This window comes from Lissotriton vulgaris, chromosome 1_1 (assembly GCF_964263255.1).
Source record: "Lissotriton vulgaris chromosome 1_1, aLisVul1.2, whole genome shotgun sequence".
In the NCBI taxonomy this organism is placed as follows: Eukaryota; Metazoa; Chordata; class Amphibia; order Caudata; family Salamandridae; genus Lissotriton; species Lissotriton vulgaris.
In genome coordinates this window covers 1,029,045,222-1,029,071,654 of record NC_141685.1, presented here as the reverse complement: position 1 = coordinate 1,029,071,654, position 26,433 = coordinate 1,029,045,222, and the positions used below count along the sequence as shown (strand labels likewise).

The 26,433-nt window shown below is 45.0% G+C and overlaps 1 protein-coding gene across 14 annotated transcripts in view; it reads left to right on the top strand.

Annotated features, from left to right (window-relative positions):
- Window positions 1-26,433, top strand: part of CACNA1A (calcium voltage-gated channel subunit alpha1 A) — a 1,308,076-nt gene that overhangs the window by 407,493 nt on the left and 874,150 nt on the right. For all 14 annotated transcript variants that reach the window (XM_086961990.1, XM_086962030.1, XM_086962039.1 and 11 more), the window contains one exon: window positions 22,834-23,021. In XM_086961990.1, the coding sequence (XP_086818116.1) occupies window positions 22,834-23,021 (188 nt within the window). The remainder of the gene's footprint in view (window positions 1-22,833; window positions 23,022-26,433) is intronic.

Here is a 26,433-nt window from a genome sequence, read left to right as displayed (position 1 = left end):
CAGTTGTATGCCCGGGCTGTGTAGGAACAGTGGCATTAGGACCTTTAGCCCGTGCTACAGTCCGTGCCTGAGCCATAGCAAATGATAGTTTAGGGCACGCCAGCCTATTTTCAATTATGTCAAGCCTGTCATAAATTGGAAGACACGTTTTTTTGAAGATAGATTCCAGTTTAGTCCAAAAAACCGGCTCCATGTCAGCAGATACATCTTCACTAGAAGTCGAGGGCAGGGATATCACTTTGCTGGTAAAATGGCCTCCATCCGAACTCAAGGGCACTGGTGAAGTAACGTTCCTATTGTCAGTGTTGATTTTCCGATTTTTGGCAATCCTTCCTTTGTCATTTACAACCCCATGTTTCCTTTTAGATCTTTGACTTGCGGGGCTTTGGCTAACTGGTTGAGCAGGCATTCCCTTCTTTGCACTGCATGCAGACCGAGTCTTGACACAAGGGGCCGCTGTCTCAGGAGGATTCGCTACATTCCTACCTTGCAAACTTGTATTGTCAGTTACGAGGGCACAAGACTGACTTTCTGCCTGTGGCGATACACTAATTCCTTCCACCACATTATCACAGCTTGCCTCACTAGATGCTGTGGCCAGGGATTGCAATGGTGATTTTGCTTGTGCTAATAATCCCAGTGAGGAGCGCTTTTCCAAAGCGAAATCCATAGATAATCTTTTTTCTGCCTGGGTGATTTCATGAGCTAAGATCGAAGATGCTCTAATCAAAAACTGATCCAAAGTTCCCACTATGGAACCCCCAGAAATAGATTTTCTACTTTTCCTCCCAGCAGGTGAAGCCATTATATAGTTCTGGACAAGTGGCAAATAGAGACAAAGCCCTTATGGGCACTTGCTAAAATACAGTAACTTGTCCAACAGGTTACAATTATAATTGCCTTCACACTAACCTTCTGGTAAAGATGTTAGAGAGGGGCCCCGTCCCGTCCTCAACCGTTCTCTAACGGGCCCGGCCTTAACCCGGCACGCGCCCGCGCGCGTTTCGCGCAGCGGGGTCCCAAACAGCCTTTTGTGCGCCTCCTTGCGCGAACACTTTGTGCGCAGCCGAATCCGGCAATAAGGTACCTTCCGGTAACAAATCTCCCACTGATGTCACCTCTCAAGCTGCTAGCCTAGCCAGGGTGCGGGACCAGAAGGACACTCTCACATACTTAGGAAAATGCAACACTTTCTTTATGGTAACAGCGTTTACAATGCTGTCAAAACAACGCAGTGCCATTACAATGCAGGCACTGCAACGAACGTGTCGTTACCACACGTTCCATTACAACGCACGTTATTATAAAAACTTGCTTTAGGGAACTCATTGTTGAATTTTAAATCCAACACCTTCCCTACTGTTGCACAGACTGAAGTTGGAATAGTAAAATATACTATTCCAAACTCCAGCACTTCCCTAAAGCAAGTCGTTGTAATGGCTTGCGTTGTAATGAAACACGTGGTAATGACGCGTTGGTTGTATTGCCCGCGTTGTAAAGGCATGCGTTATAAACGCATGTGTGAATACGTGGCCTGTTCCTTTCTTTATGTTCCACAGATTGCTACCTGAAAGGGCTACTACAAAATTTCCTCCTCGGACCACTTATATGGCATCAAAAAAATACAAATCGCTTTTCTCAACTTCTTTTCGTCATCTCATCCTGACCCAGGCTCCAACTCTGAATGGAGTCACCTTCCTCTTACCTATCTCCTCACCGCAAGCCACATCTTCCTTCCTTTCTCCACAACAGTTTTTTTCCTTATCATCCAACTCGGTCACGACTTGGAATAAAATTCCCTGCCTCTCAAACGCTTATGCGGTATCACTCCTGTCACAACATTAGGGGTAGAGCAGTATGCCCAGACCAACTCTTAAATGCATTCTTTTAATCTCCACCTTCACACAAAACTAGCCTCATGCCACCTTTCAGCACGCTAGTCCACCTATTCGCTAGCCTGTTACTTTGTGGCTAACAAACAGATGTGCTGATTTGTCTAACACCTAATGCATTCAAAACATTTCTTAATTTCAGTTGAGGTCAGTTGCACCTTGTTGCCAGTGACCATTTCTTAGGGCACACCCTCTCTCATGAAAAATTCCTCCAGGAATTCATTGTGCTTTGTCTCTTTTTCTTTACCAAACATTACCTCTAGCCAACCTGAGTAATATTCAGAACGGCCACTGCAATTATGTGATTGTGCGGCCATGGCATTTTTTGTGCGGCCCACCTAGGGCTCAAGGCTGAGCAGATTAAGAAACTGGGCCGGTGGGCGTCGGATGCATTCAAAGGATACATCCACCACGCCGGGATCTGAACTGTGTGTCTCTCCCAGCAGGTCCAATGGGGTGCCAGCGCAAGGTGTGGATCCTAGGACATTCTTACATCACGCTGGCAAAACAGTGGACTGCGGCACGGCGGAAATCATTCAAGGGGATATGGAACATGGCAGTGATGTGGCTTGGGTGATCGGGCATGAGATGGGAGCAGCTGCTTCCCGTGGTCCAGGAGGCACTGCAAACCGGAGAGGTTATTCATTTGGGAGGAAATTACCTGGCATGCCGGGGGAAGAGAGAGCTGCTAGGGGCAAAGGCAGCGGACTTAGCAGGCAGACTTCATATGGTCTGAGATAATAATCTGCAGAATATGGAGCGGTGCAGTCGACTGGGGGCAGTCGATAGATCATGGTGTAAATTCAATATCACCATGACAAAGATATGTAGGGCCAACTTCTGGGGTTTCGTGTGGCACGGCTGATAAACCTCACAACACCAGGTTACCATTTAGAGGATGGGGTACACTTAACCGGGGTTCCTACTTAAGGATCCTGCTCATACACAGAACTGTGCACAGAGACCTAGGACATCAGTGAATTGTAGTGTACCAGAAACTCACCTCAGTACCTAGAAAAACCCCAACTAGCTAGCATCAGTGTCACATTAGCTCTTCGTCCTATAGCAAAGTAACCAATGATTAGACAACCTAGAACATGCGACTTAGTACAAACTCAGGAATGGTGCGAAGTGAGAACACTCTTTTGTTATACTCGCGTACCAGTCCACAACAGGAGTAAATAAGAGACACGGTAAGGTTAAAACATTTATTTTAACGACGTGATCTCATGTGCTATATCTTAGACAACATAAGTAGACATATGATTAGAAATAAAATATGGTCAGCATTGTTACAATTCCATAAAATACAAAAGGAGAAATCATATTACAATGATGGTGAAAACAGGTCTTATAGTGCCTATTTTTAACACCCTCCCTATATAGGAACTATGTATTATAAACTAAAGAAGGCCTCTTAGGCTTGTTTGGGGGACCCCATTACCTTTCCGCTCAGTAAGAGTAAATCACATCTGGATCAGCATAAGCTCTCTGCATCCCTGGAAATGAAAAATCTTCCAAGTGTGTAAAATCATGGCAAGTGTGCAATAATAAGGGCGCCAGAATCTCAGTGCCAAATTGTTGTGTCTAGAAAGCGTTACTTGATCATGTCGAACAACAACTACAATGTTTTTATAACCTTGACGGCTTCAGCACTCACTGTGCGGACTAGGGGCACAATGTAAGTTAGAGATGTCGAAAGCAAGCCTTTTCTCATGTGTAGACCTTCACGAAGCCTAACTTACAAAAACAGCTAAGGAGTGTCGTGTGCAAAAGCGGCAAAAGTTAAAATGGTGTTTAAACTTCTAATAAGCCATGCTAACATAATATGCGTGCAAAGCAGGCCTTGGGCCACATTACACTAGGGCAGCTGGCTTTCTCCTGATCGGGTGGAAGAGATAGCTGCCTCTGATTGGTAAATCTTTGGCAGCATGGCAGAGGCAGCTAAAAATGGGACCCAGAGAAAATAATAACCTAGGTAGAAGATCTGCTCACACATTGTCCTCGGGATACCACACGGTAGGGGCACTGGGAGCAGACGAATGGCCTGCAAGGGTCCAAGGAAGCAGAATGGCACTTGCAGCCCTGGGTCTGAAAGCCACCCACAAGGTCAGTAGCAAGATAAGCCTAGAACTTGCAGAACCTGAAACACCTGCAAAAGTGCCATCGGGCAGGGGCAGTGCTGTCAGCCAGAAAAGGAGGGAAAACCAGTGGACAATATTCAGAGTGATAAATGCGATATGTAATAAACAAACACTCTCACATGTAGCTACTCCTACATTGGATACCACACACGCCTCACCACAGTCTTCAGTTGCCTGATCGTTGAGAGGCAATGGTGACAGACAATCTGCTGTCACATTTCTTAAGCCAGAGACATATTCCACATTGAAAACAAACTCCTGTAGTCTAATTACAATTTAGCAGTACATGTGATTATACTCCCCTCTCAGGTTGTCGTAAAGAAGCCGGCCATCAAGCTGCTTTTTTGGTAAAGAAGTATCTGTCCCTTTAATGGGCACAGGCTATTTAAAAAAAATGTGTATTTCCCATTTGGAAATGGAGACAAAGGGATTAAAGTCTGCTGTCCCTTGCAGACCTCCATCCCTGCATTTGCAGCCAATCACATGAAGTCACAAAGTGTGATCTGCTTGATTAACATTTATTAGGCAGGTCGCTGTACAACGTGCTGTGAAAGTCCAGTTTGTGATTCAACCTCTTAATACACAGTTTGCAATGAAAATTGTATTCTCATTCGTGTTGGCTTGCAAATGCTAATAGCAGTGGCAGCTCGCATAGAGCGTGTGGTGGGGTGGAGCGGGGGAGGGGCAGGATGGGGTTAGTAAACTCGGACATACGACGGAACAGAGGAAAGTAATTATTACGTTCCTCTGTTCCGTCATATGTCCGAATTTACTACCCCCCCGCCCCGCAACACGCCCTATGCGAACCGCCACTGGCTAATAGTACACCAGTACCTCAAGCTCAAAGAATGTGTGTGTGAGAGAGAGAGAGAGATTGAGCACCACCTGGCCTTTACCTAAAAAACTGATTAAAGCCCACTTTAGATTGACTTTGGAAAAAGCTTTAAGGTTTATTTTTTAATTTTTTTTAGAATAAGCTTAGAATCATTGATAATGTTTCACAATCATTGGGGGGGAGGTAAAGAGATAAAAACGTAACTCTATTTGAGTGCGTGTTTTTGAAAGGTAAAACTCTGAAACCAGGTAATTTTGAAAGAAGCAGATCAATTGTTAAGTGGATATTCAATTCGAAACTTTATTCAGCAGCATTGTGGCAGCCATAAGTTATTCACAAAAAGAAAAAGATAAAAACATTTTACATCATAACAATTCAAATTAAAATGTGACCAGTAAACAAAATGTCTCAGCTAAAAAGAAAAAAATAGCTCATACAGTACCAAATTCCAGCAGCAGGTTAATTGACTAATTCTGCATGGAAACTATTAAGATCAAATAATTAATAGTATATTATGGCGCAAAGTTAAACTCCAGGTGTGATGCTACCCACCTAAAGGCCACAGAATGAGAAATGTCATCTGTGCTGGATGACTTACACAAGTTGGTTATGATGATGATGCTCTAGGGAGTGCTGATGCTATACGTTTTGTCAACAGCATTCAACACCGTGCTGTCTATCGATATACTGTTTAATGACAACTTCCTGAGCACCAAGATACCATTTGGCAAAGGTTGTGCTGGGCAAAAATGAGTCTTATACGATGAAAGATAAATTACAGAATTGTATTCAGTGCAAAAATTACCACTCAGTAGATCTGGTGGTAAACATCTAGAGGGACAGGAGTGGCTGTAAGGAATTAAATGCAAGAAAGGCTGATTGCTTATCATCCTCTCACTCCAAGTTGACATTGTATTCAAAACCATCTGTATTTCCCAGTTCCCAGTTTACACAGATAATCTCCTCGAATCAAAACGAGAGCACCCAATATGAACTACTCGCCAGGTACTAGGATGAAGTTGTGTCTGTTTTTCAGAGGGCCCTTAAATCTAGTGCTTTCCATAGACAATTTACAGAGACTGGAAATCTGTTAGACAGTTAAGTTAACTGTTTCTTTTGCAAGAGTACTTTATACCAAACATTATTAGAACCTAGCACAAATCTTCTGAGATTGCTACTTGTTGGCATCCAAAAAATAAGGTTGATAATATAGATAGTCTCCTCGTCCATTCCCTGGTCTTTCCTACCCCTTAGTCCTCCAACAGGTGCCAAATGATAGTGACTGACCTACCTGGTTCACCTCCCTTGGCATTTCATTCAGAATAGATAGTTGTTCAAGAGCTGGAGAAGCTAGTTTGGAGTAACTTTAAAAACGTGTACTGGTTTTTCCCGGAAAGTCCGTAGCTGTGAATTCAATATGCATGCACCATAGCTTTTACAGACCTTGATTCTCAAAGTCATTCAGCCCTCCAAAAGCAGTCAATTTACCAAAATGAAAGGAGGTAGCAGAAGTGACATCACATACCCCTTGTTTCATCCTTAACTCAGGAGCAACTTACTTAGGATCTAAGAGAGAGAGAGCCAGGGTAAAGAGAGAGGATTGGGAACTTCAGAAAGTAAACAGGGCAGTTAGAGCCTGCTGCTGCCTCCATAGTCCTTGAGATCAGATGCAGCAAGGACAGTGCCCAGGGTAGCGCAGCGATGGATAGCAGCTGCTACCTGTGGCTTGCTCCTAACTGATGCCTCCCGTCTTTAAAATGCATTAAATTGGGACATTTTACTGGGGCACTTACCTTCAGGTCGAGGCTAAACAATGTAATACCACACATAAAGACTATCTTTGCCAGTACATAAAAACACAAGAGGTGCAAGTAGTACCTGAACTCTGTTTTTTAATGAGTAAAACACTCATAAAGAGCAAAGAAAAGACTTGCAAATAAGTAGACATTGTTAGCCTATAGAAAGCATTTTCTATCAAAAGCTGGCACCGTGCCTTTAAGGCAGCTATGACCCCCAGCTTCCCATCATGCCTCAGGGGTGACAATTAGGTCAGTTGTTCTTTCCGGCTCCTTCTGTCAGGGCCCTGGATTCACAGCTCTCTACTTTTTGGCTTTTCTGTCAAAAATTCTCAATTTTTGGGGGTTTTATTGGCTTCTCTTGATGTCTTTTGACTTTTTGAGTGCAAATTAACCCATTTTTTTCTGGCAGAAGTATCTTTTTTCTGTCAAAAATGCCTTCTTTATTTGATCCTTGCCCTGCCTGTGGCAAAAAGAAGGCTAAGACAGACACACATGAGGTGTGTATTCTCTGTATTCCTGATTCACACTCTCCTACCTCCTGTCTACACTGCAGGAAGCTGTCTAAAAGAACTCTCAAGGACAGGGAGAGAATCCGGCTTTATGGCCTCTCAGAAAGAGGTAGGTCTCCTGTGAAGACCAAGAAAAGGGCACATTCGACGTCGAGGAGCAAGGTCCCGATATGTTCCCCTTCGGCGTCGGGCTCGACGTCGAAGACTCCGTCAGCGGGATCATCGTTGAGGGACCGGGCGCAGGAGCGCCGCTCTTCAACTTCCAAGGCCAATTCTCTGTTGGCGTTGGAACAGCGTCCGCCGTTGAGAGAAGATCCTCCACCATCGACTCTTCAGCAACGATCAACGTTAAGACACAGATCCTCGACGCCGAGACGTAAGTCATCTTCTTCGACGTCGAGACCGAAATCAGTGTCGAGGTCTCAGCGTAGATCGCCCTTGAGACAGAGATCGTCGGGTGTTCTATCGTCGACGTCGAGGCAGGGCCCTCCGTCGATGCCAGCAAGACACTTGACGTCGAGGCACCAGTCTCCGTCAGTTCCATTGCCGATGTCCAGGCACAGCCCTCCGTCAAAGGAAAGGAGCTCAACCTCGAGGCACAGCCCTCGTCAAAGCATAGACATTCGACGTCGGGACACAACCCTCCATTGAAACAAGCACTATCGAAGTCGAGGAAGGTGTCTACGTCGAGGCATCATTCGCCGTTGAGTCACAGTCCCCCGTCAAAGAGAGCACGATCGACATCGAGGCAGGAGTCTCTGTCAGCAATAAGATCGACGTTGAGGCACAGTCCTCCTTTGGCACAGCAGTCGACGTTTAGATGCAGTTTTCCGTTGAAGGATAGAAGATCGGGGTCAACGTCGAGACACAGGTCTCCGTCCAGACAATCAACGTTGGGGCATATGCCTTCAATATCGGCGTCAAGGCAAAGATCTACATCGCAAGCGACGTCAAGACAGAGGTCTCCGTCTGTGTCAGTCCCAGCAAGCCTCTCTCCGTCTCCTTCATCGACGTCGAGAGCAGGTTCACACCGTTCCATCTCCAGGTCTCATACTCCGGAGGTGGTTATTTCATTTTCGAGTAGCCAGGGCTCGCACTCTGGTTCTCATCATGCTGCAGAAGCTCGCCAGGAAGTATGAAAGTCTCCATCTCGTTCTCCTGGGAGAGCACAGAGTCCTACATCTGTCCACCTCTCCCCCAGATGGTTGCCCTTGCATCATTGGGCTGATCGTACTCGTCCTATGGGGGTTAGAAGAGAGCCCAACCCGGCTCACAGGTCTCCGCTAGCTTGTCTAGCCCAAGGTGCAGACCTATCACCTCCAAGAGGAAGAGCTTGTACTCACTCCCCGGCACCAGCACCTAGGAGAAGATCAAGATCTCGCAGCAAGAGGAGAAGACACAGGTCGCCAACTCCTTCTACTTCCTCAACGTACTCCTCAAAGAGAGACTATTCGCCCACCCTTACGGATAGCCCACCATCGATGATCTCTGCGGTGGATGACGTAAGCACTTTCCAGGACGTGCTTGCCAGGGAGGCTTCCAAACTAAACATCCCCATGCCTGTCCAGCAGAGTACCTCTTCAGTCATTTTCTAAACGCGGAATCAGATGACATCCTCTCGCCCATTACTGCCTCTGGTGCCTGGTCTGCTGAAGCCAGTTATGGACATTTTTCTCATACCAGCGACCCTCAAGACAGCGCCTGCGAGAATTCTTAAAAAGTATTGTCCGTCAGCGGAAGATCCAGCCTTCTTAAAGTCAGATCCAAAACCGGATTCCGTAATTGTGGCTGCCGCCAGAAAGACACTTTCAGTCGTCTCCTCGTCCACAGTTCCACCAGACAAGGAGAGCAAGACGCAGGACTCATAAGGGAGAAAGGTATGTGGCACCTCCTCATCCATGCTAAAGGTATCCAGTGCTTCAGCTCTATTGGGACGGTACGATAGAGCATTGTGGTATCACAACAGTGGTTCTCAGAGAAGCTACCCAAGGAAGACCGTAAAGACTTGGAGTAAGTTTTACAAGAGGGCAGCTTAGTGGCGAACCATGTCATTAGTGCTGTGGCGGATGGAGCTACACTCTCAGCGCATTCTTACGCATACAGAATTTGTGCCAGGAGATCTTTATTGCTTCGCCTAACAGCGCTAAAGCCAGAGGCGCAATCACGAATCATCAATCTGCCATTTTCCGGGTCATCGCTGTTCGGTCCACACACCGATGAGGAGATGGCGTGAATTAAGATTGAGCTGGATACCCTGAAGGCGGTAGGGTTAGAGAAAAAGAAAGAGTTCAGTCGCCGTTACCGCAACACTAACCGCCAATCATTCCAACAGAGGGTTCAAACCCCTCATTGGCAAAAGAACCAGCAGTGTCAGCAGAGATCGCAGTTTCAAAACCGACGATCTAACAGGGGAAGAGGAGGGAACCGTTTGTTCTCAACCTCTACTAAACCTCCAACAAGGCACTGAGTGTCTGCTTCCTCCAGTACCATGCACCGCTCCAGTGGGAGGAAGTGTGGCAAATCATGTACAAGAGTGGCTAGACATCACGAAAGATCAATGGGTGCTGGCTACGGTTCAAAATGGGTACTCTTTACGTTTCCGACATCGCCCTACCTCAATCCCTCTGGTAACACCATCAAACTACCAGATCAACATGCTACAGAGGGAGGTGGGCATCCTTCTCCAAAAATCAGCTATAGAGAAGGGCCCACGGTCGCAAAGAGGTCGGGGAGTGTATTCCAGAAACTTCCTGGTAAAAAAAGGTCAAAAGTCAGAATACAGACCCATTTGGATCTAAGAGCACTCAAAAAGACCATCAAACAAAAAACATGTTGCATGCTGGCTCTCCACCAAATATATCTTTACCTCCGCAAAGAGGATTGGATGTGTTCGATGGACCTGCAGGATAACTATTTTCATATACCGATAAATCAACATCACCGGCAATATCTGCCAAATTCAAAGTGCTGCCCTTCAGATTAAAATCAGCTCCCCGGGTGTTAACAAAGTGGTAGCAGCTGCTCTGCGGCCCAGGGCCATCTTCGTCTACCCGTATCTAGACGATTGGTTGATAATGGACCGACTCCCCAGGGGGTGAAGAACCATTTCCAGCAGTGTCTACGGCTCTATCAAAAGTTAGGCCTACACGTGAACTACCAAAAGTCAACGCAACAGCCCACTCAAACAATCCACTATTTGGGAGCGCTGATAGACTCCGAGCAAGGAAAAGTGTTTCCTTCAGAGGAGAGATAATTATCCCTCATTCAGAAATGCTGAAACATTCTTAAAAACAGCTGGTCGTCAGTGCGTCAGATAGCATCTGTACTCGGATCGATGGCATCCTGCATTTTTCTGGTGCCCAATGCCAGATTGAAAATGCGTCCTCTCCAGCAGGATTTGGAGGACAAGTGGGATCAGCGGTTGTCTTGCTGGGATGACAAGATCTGTCTATCACATGCTGCCAAAGATTCAATCCAGTGGTGGATGAAGAGAGACAACCTGGAAGTAGGAGTTCCATTCCATCAAACTCCTCCTTCTCAGACTCTGATCATAGACGCATCTCTACGAGGATGGGGAGCCCACATGGGCTCTCTACAGACGCAAGGCCTGTGGTCCTCCAAAGAGCAATTGTACCATATCAACATGCTAGAACTCAGGGCTGTTCATCTGGCTCTCAAGGCATTCCTCCCTTCGATTCAGGCGAGTTCCATCCTAGTAAAAAATGGACAATACCACCACAATGTACCACCTGAACAAGCAGGGGGGAACTCGATCGAGGACTCTGTCATTGGAAGCACAGTCCCTTTGGAACTGGCTGCTGGCGAGGAAGCTATCCATCACAGCAGTTCATCTGCCGGGGGAGCAGAATTCTCAAGCGGACGCTCTCAGTCGTCACTTTGCAGAGCAGCAGGACTGGGTTCTCAACAACGAAGTGGTCGATGACATCTTTCAAGCTTCGGGCCACCCAAGCATAGACTTGTTCGTAGACGAGGAAAACAAAAAATGCCAAGACTTCGCCTCAAGATACTACCGACCAGGATCGAGGGGGAATGTCCTTTTGATCAACTGGTCAGGGGCATTTGTGTACGCTTTTCAACCCCTGCCTCTCATCCCGAAAGTGGTGACCAAACTGTCCCACTCGGACACCACAATGATACTAATTGCTCCGGAATGGCCGAGGCAGTGTGGGAACCCGAACCTTCTACATATGTCACTGAAGCCACAAAGGAGGCTGCCGTGCAGACCGGACCTGTTGTCCAAGATGAACGGGAGGATTCATCATCCCAACCTTCCATCACTGAACTTAGCAGCATGGCTCCTGAGGTCCTCCAATATGGACATCTAAGTCTACTTCAAGATTGCATGCCTATATTGAAAGAGGCAAGGAGACCTTCCACCAGGCACTCCCATGCTTGCAAATGGAAACGCTTCTATATATGGTGTTGCAGAATAATTGTAGTCCCATCAGGGGGCAGGAGGATGTAATCTTACCATATCTACTTCACCTAGTCAGAGCAGGTTTGAAATTCTCCTCCATTAATGTGCACCTGGCGGCCATTACGGCTTATAGGCGTTCACCTTCTCATCCCTTTTTTCCCAGTTACAAGTGGTGAAGGATTTCCTTCAGGGCCTTAAGAAAGTCTACCCTCCGGTTCAGCCCACTTCACCTACTTGGGAACTGAACTTGGTGCTGTCCAAACTGATGGGTCCACCCTTTGAACCTATCCACAAAGCGACTTTGCAACACCTTACGTAGAAGGTCGTTTTCTTGGTGGCTATCACCTCGGATTGTAGTGTGAGTGAGATACATGCTCTCTGCTCCATAGAACCCTATCTAGTCTTCCATCTCAATAGGGTGGTGCTCAGAACACATCCTTCCTTCCATAGGTAGTGTCTGATTTTCACTTAAATCAAACTATTTCTCCCCCGACTTTTTTTCCTAACCCCTCCACTCCAGCGGAGAGGGCGCTACATTCATTAGATCTTAAAAAGGTTTTGAAGTTTTATCTAGAAAGGTCGAAGCCATTGAGAAAGTCTGAACACCTCTTCATCAACTATGGTTCAGTCAGAACAGGTTTCCCAGCAAGAAAAAGATCCATCTCCAGATGGATAGTTTCTTGCATTAAATTAGCTTACCAGTTAACAGTAAAAACCACTCTTATCCACTCCCAAAGCTCATTCCACGAGAGGAAAAGCAGCCACAACTGCTTTCCTCAATAATGTACCGCTCTCCCAGATCTGTAAAGCGGCCACTTGGAGATCAGTACACACGTTTACTAGGCACTACTGTCTTGTCTCAGATACTAGGGCGACTCTCAAGCCTCCTTGAGAAATCTGTTCAACAGCTGATTTTTCGGTTGTTGTTGAATGGATCACTCTGTTTCTCAATTGTCTGCAGGTGGTTGATGGGCTTGCTATTCTATTCAGTGCTTATGACTATTGATGAGGGTCCCCTAGAAGAGAAGGATAAGTTACTTACCTGTAATACTAGTTCTCTTCCAGGGGTATCCTCATCAAAGTCATAAGCAACCCACCCACCTCCCTAGACAAATGAGATTATTTCAGAAATATTAAAGGATATATTTGCGCCCTGACCTTCAGGGTTATGCAAAGAACAACTGACCTAACTGTCACCCCTGAGGCATGATCGGAAGCTGGGGGTCATAGCTGCCTTAAAGGTACTGTGCCAGTTTTTGGTTGAAAATGCTTTTATTTTCCATGCTATTGTTTTGCAATGCAGCCTGTAGGCTAACAATGTCTACTTATTTGCAAGTCTTTTCTTTGCTCTTAATGAGTGTTTCAATCATTAAAAAACAGAGTTCAAGTACTACTTGCCCTGTTGTGTTTTATGTATTGGCAAATATAGTCTTTAGGTGTGCAATTACATTGTTTAGCCTCCATTTGGAAGGTGCACTGGTATGGGAAAAGATTATTTATGTATGTATGTATGTGTATATATATATATATATATATATATATATATATATATATATATATATATATATATATATATATATATATATATATATATATATATATATATATATATATATATTTATGAGCAAATGTCCCAAGAGTGAGAGGAGCGTCTGTAGCTGGTGCCGGCGGCGAGGTTCAGGACACCCTCGCAAAATACCTTTCAGCAAAGACGTTTCAATAAAGAAACACGCCGCACACTACTCCGTTGTGTTAAATGCTTGGGTTTATTTTCTGTAGGATCCCCACCTACGCGTTTCGGACAAAAAGCTGTCCCTGGTCACGGTACAAAAAAAAAAAAAAACAGGGACAGCTTTTTGTCCGAAACGTGTAGGTGGGGATCCTACAGAAAAGTTTGGAGCACACAAGGGTATTGTAGTCCTTTTGATCCACCCAGCATGACGCGTTTCGTCTAACTGACTTCTTCAGATGCTGTTCGGTGTGTAAGGAAACCAAGATTTCATGGTTCATTTTAAAAGCAGATTTTGGGCTCTGCCTGTGTGATCTTCAGCGAAGAGGGACTAACGTAGTACAGTAGTCCCTCAGTGTTTCTTGCCGCCATCTTGGAGTGCATGCCTCTGTGTTACTCACTGCCATGGTTGTGGTTTGTGGCAATTTTAGTTCTTGTGAGTGCACTTGCATGCTTTGTTGGGAAAAGGCATCTCACTCCAACCGCGTAGTCGCTGAGAGGTTGATTATGGAGCCATGCTTTTTAGTACCCATACATCTGCCGCTTGGTGATATGCCGAATCTGGAAGTGCTGATATAAGTAAACAACACTCCGCCATGTCGTCATGTCCAACTCTCCGTTAGCAGATACTTCATATGTTTGGCAGCGGCGGTTCAGGCAGAATTTTTCTTAACGATGAATACAACTTCCACTGTTCTGCCGAACACTCCTGATGGGTGCTTCCTTCGTGCAAGTGGCATGCACGTGAAATAGGTAACACAAGTTTGGAGCACACAAGGGTATTGTAGTCCTTTTGATCCACCCAGCATGATGCGTTTCGTCTAACTGACTTCTTCAGATGCTGTTCGGTGTGTAAGGAAACCAAGATTTCATGGTTCATTTTAAAAGCAGATTTTGGGCTCCGCCTGTGTGATCTTCAGCGAAGAGGGACTAACGTAGTACAGTAGTCCCTCAGTGTTTCTTGCCGCCATCTTGGAGTGCATGCCTCTGTGTTACTCACTGCCATGGTTGTGGTTTGTGGCAATTTTAGTTCTTGTGAGTGCACTTGCATGCTTTGTTGGGAAAAGGCATCTCACTCCAACCGCGTAGTCGCTGAGAGGTTGATTATGGAGCCATGCTTTTTAGTACCCATACATCTGCCGCTTGGTGATATGCCGAATCTGGAAGTGCTGATATAAGTAAACAACACTCCGCCATGTCGTCATGTCCAACTCTCCGTTAGCAGATACTTCATATGTTTGGCAGCGGCGGTTCAGGCAGAATTTTTCTTAACGATGAATACAACTTCCACTGTTCTGCCGAACACTCCTGATGGGTGCTTCCTTCGTGCAAGTGGCATGCACGTGAAATAGGTAACACAAGTTTGGAGCACACAAGGGTATTGTAGTCCTTTTGATCCACCCAGCATGACGCGTTTCGTCTAACTGACTTCTTCAGATGCTGTTCGGTGTGTAAGGAAACCAAGATTTCATGGTTCATTTTAAAAGCAGATTTTGGGCTCTGCCTGTGTGATCTTCAGCGAAGAGGGACTAACGTAGTACAGTAGTCCCTCAGTGTTTCTTGCCGCCATCTTGGAGTGCATGCCTCTGTGTTACTCACTGCCATGGTTGTGGTTTGTGGCAATTTTAGTTCTTGTGAGTGCACTTGCATGCTTTGTTGGGAAAAGGCATCTCACTCCAACCGCGTAGTCGCTGAGAGGTTGATTATAGAGCTATGCTTTTTAGTACCCATACATCTGCCGCTTGGTGATATGCCGAATCTGGAAGTGCTGATATAAGTAAACTACACTCCGCCATGTCGTCATGTCCAACTCTCCGTTAGCAGATACTTCATATGTTTGGCAGCGGCGGTTCCGGCAGAATTTTTCTTAACGATGAATACAACTTCCACTGTTCTGCCGAACACTCCTGATGGGTGCTTCCTTCGTGCAAGTGGCATGCACGTGAAATAGGTAATACAAGTTTGGAGCACACAAGGGTATTGTAGTCCTTTTGATCCACCCAGCATGACGCGTTTCGTCTAACTGACTTCTTCAGATGCTGTTCGGTGTGTAAGGAAACCAAGATTTCATGGTTCATTTTAAAAGCAGATTTTGGGCTCTGCCTGTGTGATCTTCAGCGAAGAGGGACTAACGTAGTACAGTAGTCCCTCAGTGTTTCTTGCCGCCATCTTGGAGTGCATGCCGCTGTGTTACTCACTGCCATGGTTGTGGTTTGTGGCAATTTTAGTTCTTGTGAGTGCACTTGCATGCTTTGTTGGGAAAAGGCATCTCACTCCAACCGCGTAGTCGCTGAGAGGTTGATTATGGAGCCATGCTTTTTAGTACCCATACATCTGCCGCTTGGTGATATGCCGAATCTGGAAGTGCTGATATAAGTAAACAACACTCCGCCATGTCGTCATGTCCAACTCTCCGTTAGCAGATACTTCATATGTTTGGCAGCGGCGGTTCAGGCAGAATTTTTCTTAACGATGAATACAACTTCCACTGTTCTGCCGAACACTCCTGATGGGTGCTTCCTTCGTGCAAGTGGCATGCACGTGAAATAGGTAACACAAGTTTGGAGCACACAAGGGTATTGTAGTCCTTTTGATCCACCCAGCATGACGCGTTTCGTCTAACTGACTTCTTCAGATGCTGTTCGGTGTGTAAGGAAACCAAGATTTCATGGTTCATTTTAAAAGCAGATTTTGGGCTCTGCCTGTGTGATCTTCAGCGAAGAGGGACTAACGTAGTACAGTAGTCCCTCAGTGTTTCTTGCCGCCATCTTGGAGTGCATGCCTCTGTGTTACTCACTGCCATGGTTGTGGTTTGTGGCAATTTTAGTTCTTGTGAGTGCACTTGCATGCTTTGTTGGGAAAAGGCATCTCACTCCAACCGCGTAGTCGCTGAGAGGTTGATTATGGAGCCATGCTTTTTAGTACCCATACATCTGCCGCTTGGTGATATGCCGAATCTGGAAGTGCTGATATAAGTAAACAACACTCCGCCATGTCGTCATGTCCAACTCTCCGTTAGCAGATACTTCATATGTTTGGCAGCGGCGGTTCAGGCAGAATTTTTCTTAACGATGAATACAACTTCCACTGTTCTGCCGAACACTCCTGATGGGTGCTTCCTTCGTGCAAGTGGCATGCACGTGAAATAGGTAACACAAGTTTGGAGCACACAAGGGTATTGTAGTCCTTTTGATCCACCCAGCATGACGCGTTTCGTCTAACTGACTTCTTCAGATGCTGTTCGGTGTGTAAGGAAACCAAGATTTCATGGTTCATTTTAAAAGCAGATTTTGGGCTCCGCCTGTGTGATCTTCAGCGAAGAGGGACTAATGTAGTACAGTAGTCCCTCAGTGTTTCTTGCCGCCATCTTGGAGTGCATGCCTCTGTGTTACTCACTGCCATGGTTGTGGTTTGTGGCAATTTTAGTTCTTGTGAGTGCACTTGCATGCTTTGTTGGGAAAAGGCATCTCACTCCAACCGCGTAGTCGCTGAGAGGTTGATTATGGAGCCATGCTTTTTAGTACCCATACATCTGCCGCTTGGTGATATGCCGAATCTGGAAGTGCTGATATAAGTAAACAACACTCCGCCATGTCGTCATGTCCAACTCTCCGTTAGCAGATACTTCATATGTTTGGCAGCGGCGGTTCAGGCAGAATTTTTCTTAACGATGAATACAACTTCCACTGTTCTGCCGAACACTCCTGATGAGTGCTTCCTTCGTGCAAGTGGCATGCACGTGAAATAGGTAACACAAGTTTGGAGCACACAAGGGTATTGTAGTCCTTTTGATCCACCCAGCATGACGCGTTTCGTCTCACTGACTTCTTCAGATGCTGTTCGGTGTGTAAGGAAACCAAGATTTCATGGTTCATTTTAAAAGCAGATTTTGGGCTCCGCCTGTGTGATCTTCAGCGAAGAGGGACTAACGTAGTACAGTAGTCCCTCAGTGTTTCTTGCCGCCATCTTGGAGTGCATGCCTCTGTGTTACTCACTGCCATGGTTGTGGTTTGTGGCAATTTTAGTTCTTGTGAGTGCACTTGCATGCTTTGTTGGGAAAAGGCATCTCACTCCAACCGCGTAGTCGCTGAGAGGTTGATTATGGAGCCATGCTTTTTAGTACCCATACATCTGCCGCTTGGTGATATGCCGAATCTGGAAGTGCTGATATAAGTAAACAACACTCCGCCATGTCGTCATGTCCAACTCTCCGTTAGCAGATACTTCATATGTTTGGCAGCGGCGGTTCAGGCAGAATTTTTCTTAACGATGAATACAACTTCCACTGTTCTGCCGAACACTCCTGATGGGTGCTTCCTTCGTGCAAGTGGCATGCACGTGAAATAGGTAACACAAGTTTGGAGCACACAAGGGTATTGTAGTCCTTTTGATCCACCCAGCATGACCCGTTTCGTCTAACTGACTTCTTCAGATGCTGTTCGGTGTGTAAGGAAACCAAGATTTCATGGTTCATTTTAAAAGCAGATTTTGGGCTCCGCCTGTGTGATCTTCAGCGAAGAGGGACTAACGTAGTACAGTAGTCCCTCAGTGTTTCTTGCCGCCATCTTGGAGTGCATGCCTCTGTGTTACTCACTGCCATGGTTGTGGTTTGTGGCAATTTTAGTTCTTGTGAGTGCACTTGCATGCTTTGTTGGGAAAAGGCATCTCACTCCAACCGCGTAGTCGCTGAGAGGTTGATTATGGAGCCATGCTTTTTAGTACCCATACATCTGCCGCTTGGTGATATGCCGAATCTGGAAGTGCTGATATAAGTAAACAACACTCCGCCATGTCGTCATGTCCAACTCTCCGTTAGCAGATACTTCATATGTTTGGCAGCGGCGGTTCAGGCAGAATTTTTCTTAACGATGAATACAACTTCCACTGTTCTGCTGAACACTCCTGATGGGTGCTTCCTTCGTGCAAGTGGCATGCACGTGAAATAGGTAACACAAGTTTGGAGCACACAAGGGTATTGTAGTCCTTTTGATCCACCCAGCATGACGCGTTTCGTCTAACTGACTTCTTCTGATGCTGTTCGGTGTGTAAGGAAACCAAGATTTCATGGTTCATTTTAAAAGCAGATTTTGGGCTCCGCCTGTGTGATCTTCAGCGAAGAGGGACTAATGTAGTACAGTAGTCCCTCAGTGTTTCTTGCCGCCATCTTGGAGTGCATGCCTCTGTGTTACTCACTGCCATGGTTGTGGTTTGTGGCAATTTTAGTTCTTGTGAGTGCACTTGCATGCTTTGTTGGGAAAAGGCATCTCACTCCAACCGCGTAGTCGCTGAGAGGTTGATTATGGAGCCATGCTTTTTAGTACCCATACATCTGCCGCTTGGTGATATGCCGAATCTGGAAGTGCTGATATAAGTAAACAACACTCCGCCATGTCGTCATGTCCAACTCTCCGTTAGCAGATACTTCATATGTTTGGCAGCGGCGGTTCAGGCAGAATTTTTCTTAACGATGAATACAACTTCCACTGTTCTGCCGAACACTCCTGATGAGTGCTTCCTTCGTGCAAGTGGCATGCACGTGAAATAGGTAACACAAGTTTGGAGCACACAAGGGTATTGTAGTCCTTTTGATCCACCCAGCATGACGCGTTTCGTCTAACTGACTTCTTCAGATGCTGTTCGGTGTGTAAGGAAACCAAGATTTCATGGTTCATTTTAAAAGCAGATTTTGGGCTCCGCCTGTGTGATCTTCAGCGAAGAGGGACTAACGTAGTACAGTAGTCCCTCAGTGTTTCTTGCCACCATCTTGGAGTGCATTCCTCTGTGTTACTCACTGCCATGGTTGTGGTTTGTGGCAATTTTAGTTCTTGTGAGTGCACTTGCATGCTTTGTTGGGAAAAGGCATCTCACTCCAACCGCGTAGTCGCTGAGAGGTTGATTATGGAGCCATGCTTTTTAGTACCCATACATCTGCCGCTTGGTGATATGCCGAATCTGGAAGTGCTGATATAAGTAAACAACACTCCACCATGTCGTCATGTCCAACTCTCCGTTAGCAGATACTTCATATGTTTGGCAGCGGCGGTTCAGGCAGAATTTTTCTTAACGATGAATACAACTTCCACTGTTCTGCCGAACACTCCTGATGGGTGCTTCCTTCGTGCAAGTGGCATGCACGTGAAATAGGTAACACAAGTTTGGAGCACACAAGGGTATTGTAGTCCTTTTGATCCACCCAGCATGACGCGTTTCGTCTAACTGACTTCTTCAGATGCTGTTCGGTGTGTAAGGAAACCAAGATTTCATGGTTCATTTTAAAAGCAGATTTTGGGCTCCGCCTGTGTGATCTTCAGCGAAGAGGGACTAACGTAGTACAGTAGTCCCTCAGTGTTTCTTGCCGCCATCTTGGAGTGCATGTCGCTGTGTTACTCACTGCCATGGTTGTGGTTTGTGGCAATTTTAGTTCTTGTGAGTGCACTTGCATGCTTTGTTGGGAAAAGGCATCTCACTCCAACCGCGTAGTCGCTGAGAGGTTGATTATGGAGCCATGCTTTTTAGTACCCATACATCTGCCGCTTGGTGATATGCCGAATCTGGAAGTGCTGATATAAGTAAACAACACTCCGCCATGTCGTCATGTCCAACTCTCCGTTAGCAGATACTTCATATGTTTGGCAGCGGCGGTTCAGGCAGAATTTTTCTTAACGATGAATACAACTTCCACTGTTCTGCGGAACACTCCTGATGGGTGCTTCCTTCGTGCAAGTGGCATGCACGTGAAATAGGTAACACAAGTTTGGAGCACACAAGGGTATTGTAGTCCTTTTGATCCACCCAGCATGACGCGTTTCGTCTAACTGACTTCTTCAGATGCTGTTCGGTGTGTAAGGAAACCAAGATTTCATGGTTCATTTTAAAAGCAGATTTTGGGCTCTGCCTGTGTGATCTTCAGCGAAGAGGGACTAACGTAGTACAGTAGTCCCTCAGTGTTTCTTGCCGCCATCTTGGAGTGCATGCCTCTGTGTTACTCACTGCCATGGTTGTGGTTTGTGGCAATTTTAGTTCTTGTGAGTGCACTTGCATGCTTTGTTGGGAAAAGGCATCTCACTCCAACCGCGTAGTCGCTGAGAGGTTGATTATGGAGCCATGCTTTTTAGTACCCATACATCTGCCGCTTGGTGATATGCCGAATCTGGAAGTGCTGATATAAGTAAACAACACTCCGCCATGTCGTCATGTCCAACTCTCCGTTAGCAGATACTTCATATGTTTGGCAGCGGCGGTTCAGGCAGAATTTTTCTTAACGATGAATACAACTTCCACTGTTCTGCCGAACACTCCTGATGGGTGCTTCCTTCGTGCAAGTGGCATGCACGTGAAATAGGTAACACAAGTTTGGAGCACACAAGGGTATTGTAGTCCTTTTGATCCACCCAGCATGACGCGTTTCGTCTAACTGACTTCTTCAGATGCTGTTCGGTGTGTAAGGAAACCAAGATTTCATGGTTCATTTTAAAAGCAGATTTTGGGCTCCGCCTGTGTGATCTTCAGCGAAGAGGGACTAATGTAGTACAGTAGTCCCTCAGTGTTTCTTGCCGCCATCTTGGAGTGCATGCCTCTGTGTTACTCACTGCCATGGTTGTGGTTTGTGGCAATTTTAGTTCTTGTGAGTGCACTTGCATGCTTTGTTGGGAAAAGGCATCTCACTCCAACCGCGTAGTCGCTGAGAGGTTGATTATGGAGCCATGCTTTTTAGTACCCATACATCTGCCGCTTGGTGATATGCCGAATCTGGAAGTGCTGATATAAGTAAACAACACTCCGCCATGTCGTCATGTCCAACTCTCCGTTAGCAGATACTTCATATGTTTGGCAGCGGCGGTTCAGGCAGAATTTTTCTTAACGATGAATACAACTTCCACTGTTCTGCCGAACACTCCTGATGAGTGCTTCCTTCGTGCAAGTGGCATGCACGTGAAATAGGTAACACAAGTTTGGAGCACACAAGGGTATTGTAGTCCTTTTGATCCACCCAGCATGACGCGTTTCGTCTAACTGACTTCTTCAGATGCTGTTCGGTGTGTAAGGAAACCAAGATTTCATGGTTCATTTTAAAAGCAGATTTTGGGCTCCGCCTGTGTGATCTTCAGCGAAGAGGGACTAACGTAGTACAGTAGTCCCTCAGTGTTTCTTGCCACCATCTTGGAGTGCATGCCTCTGTGTTACTCACTGCCATGGTTGTGGTTTGTGGCAATTTTAGTTCTTGTGAGTGCACTTGCATGCTTTGTTGGGAAAAGGCATCTCACTCCAACCGCGTAGTCGCTGAGAGGTTGATTATGGAGCCATGCTTTTTAGTACCCATACATCTGCCGCTTGGTGATATGCCGAATCTGGAAGTGCTGATATAAGTAAACAACACTCCACCATGTCGTCATGTCCAACTCTCCGTTAGCAGATACTTCATATGTTTGGCAGCGGCGGTTCAGGCAGAATTTTTCTTAACGATGAATACAACTTCCACTGTTCTGCCGAACACTCCTGATGGGTGCTTCCTTCGTGCAAGTGGCATGCACGTGAAATAGGTAACACAAGTTTGGAGCACACAAGGGTATTGTAGTCCTTTTGATCCACCCAGCATGACGCGTTTCGTCTAACTGACTTCTTCAGATGCTGTTCGGTGTGTAAGGAAACCAAGATTTCATGGTTCATTTTAAAAGCAGATTTTGGGCTCCGCCTGTGTGATCTTCAGCGAAGAGGGACTAACGTAGTACAACAAAGCATGCAAGTGCACTCACAAGAACTAAAATTGCCACAAACCACAACCATGGCAGTGAGTAACACAGAGGCATGCACTCCAAGATGGCGGCAAGAAACACTGAGGGACTACTGTACTACTGTATATATATATATATATATATAGCTGTACATATATGGTTTCCATATATAATTTTTTATTATTCCCGGGGTCCCCGCACATGGGCGGGAATATTCAGTGCTTATGACTTTGATGAGGATACCCCTGGAAGAGAACTAGGTTTACAGGTAGGTAACTTATCCTTCTTTCACTCTGGAAAAGAAATGGGAAATTACGATTTGGTTTGAGAATGAAATTTAGAACCCGCTTCAGACTGAATGACTGAGAATTCGCTTTCTTGTTCACAAGAGATGCGTCTTCCAAGAGCTCTAACTGCCTAAATGGCTATTTTTAAGGTTAACTAGCTATAAAGAACGCAGAATAACGCAAAAGTATAACAGTGTTTTTTTTAATAGAAATGCTAATGAATTGAATTTATTTGCGAGTTTGGTTGCTTCCAGTTTGTTTTTTAACCCAGGATCAGTACAGCCCTCAGCTTCTATGCTGAAAACCATATTTCAGAAAAAAGTGAATCATAAATAGAACAAGTTCAATTTGAGGAAGCATCGCTACCATAGTGAGATTTTGTGGGCATGTGCAATTAAAATCCTGTCAACAGTTTTGTTGTCTTTCATGATGGTTACCAAAAACACATACTGCTGTGGTTTGTTGCAGACGAAATCAAGGTGGAAGTGCCCTGTGGAACAGAACTGCCATCTCGTCTGTGCCCAAATGGGACCATCTGCAGGAGGTACTGGGACGGACCGAATTACGGGATCACTCAGTTTGACAATATCCTGTTTGCAGTGCTGACCGTCTTCCAGTGCATCACCATGGAGGGTTGGACAGACATTCTGTATGATGTGAGTACAGTCCAAAACCTTGCCAGATAATCTGTATTGTGTGAGTATGGGCCAGTGTTCCTATGTACCCTGGAAAGTCCTTTCAGATACTCTGTATGATTTCAGAATGTCCAGCCCAGGACGTTACCCCATAAAACCCTATCAGAATTTCTGTATAATGAGCATAAAACAGAACTTTCCATTGTACCACAAACTAGATGTAGGAGCCCTAATACCGGTCGGAAACGGCCGATTTTTACCGTTTCCGACCGGTATTAGGGTTTTCCGATGTAGGGGCATGTTATTTTAAGAATCGGTAATTTTACCGATTCGGTAAATATACCGATTCTGTAAAATACTGAATCGGTATATTTACCGAATCGGTAAATCCACATGTAGGTGGCACTCCTAAGAGTGCCACAGGCCCTTAAGAGTCGGTATTTTACCACACAATCCTATTGTGTGGTAAAATACCGAATTCAGGTGTGCATGCACATCTGTGCATGCACACCTGTGCCATGTGACACACAGACATGCCCTTAGGGCATGTATGTGTGCCACATGGCACACATGCCTATATTTGGGGTGCTAGAGGGTGTCAAAGTGACACCCCCTGCACCCTTGCTGGATTCGGTATTTACCGAATCGGTAAATACTGATTCGGTAATGCCCATTGATTCCTATGGGCTTCAATGCCCATAGGAATCAATGGGCATTACCGAATCGGTATTTACAGAATCGGTAAAAACCGAATCTTAACGATTCGGTATTTACCGATTCTGTAATACCTACATCCCCCCCCCCCCCCCCTCTATTTTACCACTTCTTAAATACCGAATCAGTAAAATTCGGTATTTAAGAAGTGGTAAAATAAAATCTAGGCCAAGTCACACATTGTGCAGAGGTTTGCAAAGTTTATTTCGCCAGAATTTTTCTCTGCAAGATAACCGTTTGCCAAGCTTTTCTATGAACACTGGGAATGCGCAGCAGACAACCACTTTTTCATAAATTGTCGCAATACTCGTGATTTTCATGCAAGTGGGACAAGATGAAAAACCTTGCAAAGTTGCAACTTTCCACTGATATTTAAAAATAATGATCAAAAATACTTTTCTACGTCCCCGCTATCCCCCCCCCCCTCCTAATATTGTGCATGGTGGCCCAGCGTATACAGAAAATACTTCCATGGTTCCTGTATGAGGTGAGCATGACAAGACTTGCTGTGGCCTGTGAGTATAACCTCAAAACTCAAATAATTTGTTGATTCTTAGATCTAGTCTTTGGCCTAAAGGTGCACAGCAACCACTTAGAAATCCCCCAAAGGCCCACGCGCTCAGATGTGGTTGAACATAGTAACACACTGGGCTGAGCATGAACTGGCAACATCAAGACTAGGTAACTGCTAATTAGCTAATACCATGCAGTTATCTATCATTCTTTTAAAGGGGTTACTGAGTTGGCTCAAATTGACCAGCCTGTCAAAGTTACAGAATTGGCCATTTAAGCCCTGTCTCACTACAAGTCACACAAAGGTGAACATTTCCAATGGCATATAAGGGTTCCATGTGACTTTAAAAATTCCATGGCAACCTTACCGAACCTAATAGAAGGAATGAATAACCGTGCCACGGTTGCTGGCTTCTAAGCAACTTTACAATCAACTAACAGACACAATCATTTGATGTTCAGCCCATTGCTTGTCTCTTGGACAAATAAAGTACTCATAATTACACTGCAGTTCTAAATATTACACAATCCAATTAGTAAATTCTGGGTGATAGCCCTGATTCCCCTGCGGGCACAACACTTCCCCTTCTCTCCATGCTGCCTACCACCCTGTTAACCCTTTTTATTTTAGCCCGCCAGTAATCTTTCACATAGACAGGAATTAAGCTTGTGCAGACTATGTTCCCCAGAAGTTCAAATGTGAATTATGTTTAGTCTGTGGGGTTTTAGGTTTAAACCTATTTTAACGGATAAAACCCCACTGAAAGAAAAATAGCCCTCACCGGTGAAAACATATAAACACTGAAAAAACACCTGCACAACCACACACTAAATGCCGTTCAAAGAAAGGAAAAAGAAAGTGAAAGAGTCATTTTGTTCTTACTGAAGGAGTCAATAAAATGTAACTTTGTTTGACAAGCTAGCAGTAAGAAAGACTGGCTAACATTATTCTGCTTGAGTTTTGTTCTTTAATGATGCCACAAAAATATTGTTTTTTCTTCCTTTTACTTTTTTCAGTTTTATGGCCTTTGGTCTAAAGATGCAGGGTTTAGTTTCACGTTTAGTTTAATTATTATATAAACTGTAGAGAATCAGGACATATCAAACTCACATTTGATATTTTGGCTGCATTTGATTCTTTCACTGATAGGTAAAATGGCTAGTTTCATAAAAAAAAATCCTAATATGTGTCATCACATTTGCCCACAGAGAATGGGTAAAAACCCTTAATATATCAGACCATAGTTTCTAGTGGGTCAGTATTGATAGTAGGGTAATTGCCAACACCTCAGGTTTTAAACATTAAATGCAATGTATAGTGACAAGTATATATATCACCAAGCATCTGGGATAGTGGTGAAAACGTGACACCAGACTTCTGAAAATATGGAACGCAGTGTCACTTGTTATGCTCTGCAAAAAAGGTTCTTTCCAAGTTCAACAAAGATTGGAGTGATTTTGTTTGTATTTGTAGTGATTCAGCTACGTAAATAAAAAATGTGTGTGATGACTTGTCAAAATTGATACCCAAGCTGAAATGATTCCCTGTAGGAGATCCTTGCCACTTCTTAGATGGTCTGCTGAAAGCATCTTTACAATCTTCAGAATTAATGAGGGATGCTATTGACTTTTTAGTCCATTCTGGTGCACTATCATTTCGTGCTTTATGTGGCATCAAAGAAAGAGTCATCGCAAATGTGCCCCTTAGCTGACGGTTCTCAGCCCAAGTGGCTATGAATGCTGCGAGGACCTTTTCTCAGAAGTTTACATAGGAAGGAAAGCGCAAGCGCACATGACCAAAGACTCATGGAAGAAGTATTATATGGTGTGCTACAATAAGATTAATTTGCAAAAATCTCTTTGGACCTCATATACACTATACGTACACTGTCTATATACCATGTTCTTTCAGTGCAGAAAGCAAGCAATGATGAAAGCAAAACGTTCCATAAACACCGGAAAAACACTTTTTCTGTTGTTTTTAGTGGCGTGAAAATGTGTAACCACTGATAACAACTGTTTTTTAAGATATTGAAAACACTGAAAAAACCCCACCAGAATTTACCAAAAATAGAAACTGAAAACAGGACAGCCTAATTATGTTCCATTTGTTATTGTCCTTGTGGTTGTAGTGGGCAGAAGCAGCCTCACGTGCTCTCACGTTGCAGCAGCTTGGTGCTGACTGCAGGCAGAGGCCTGCGTTATA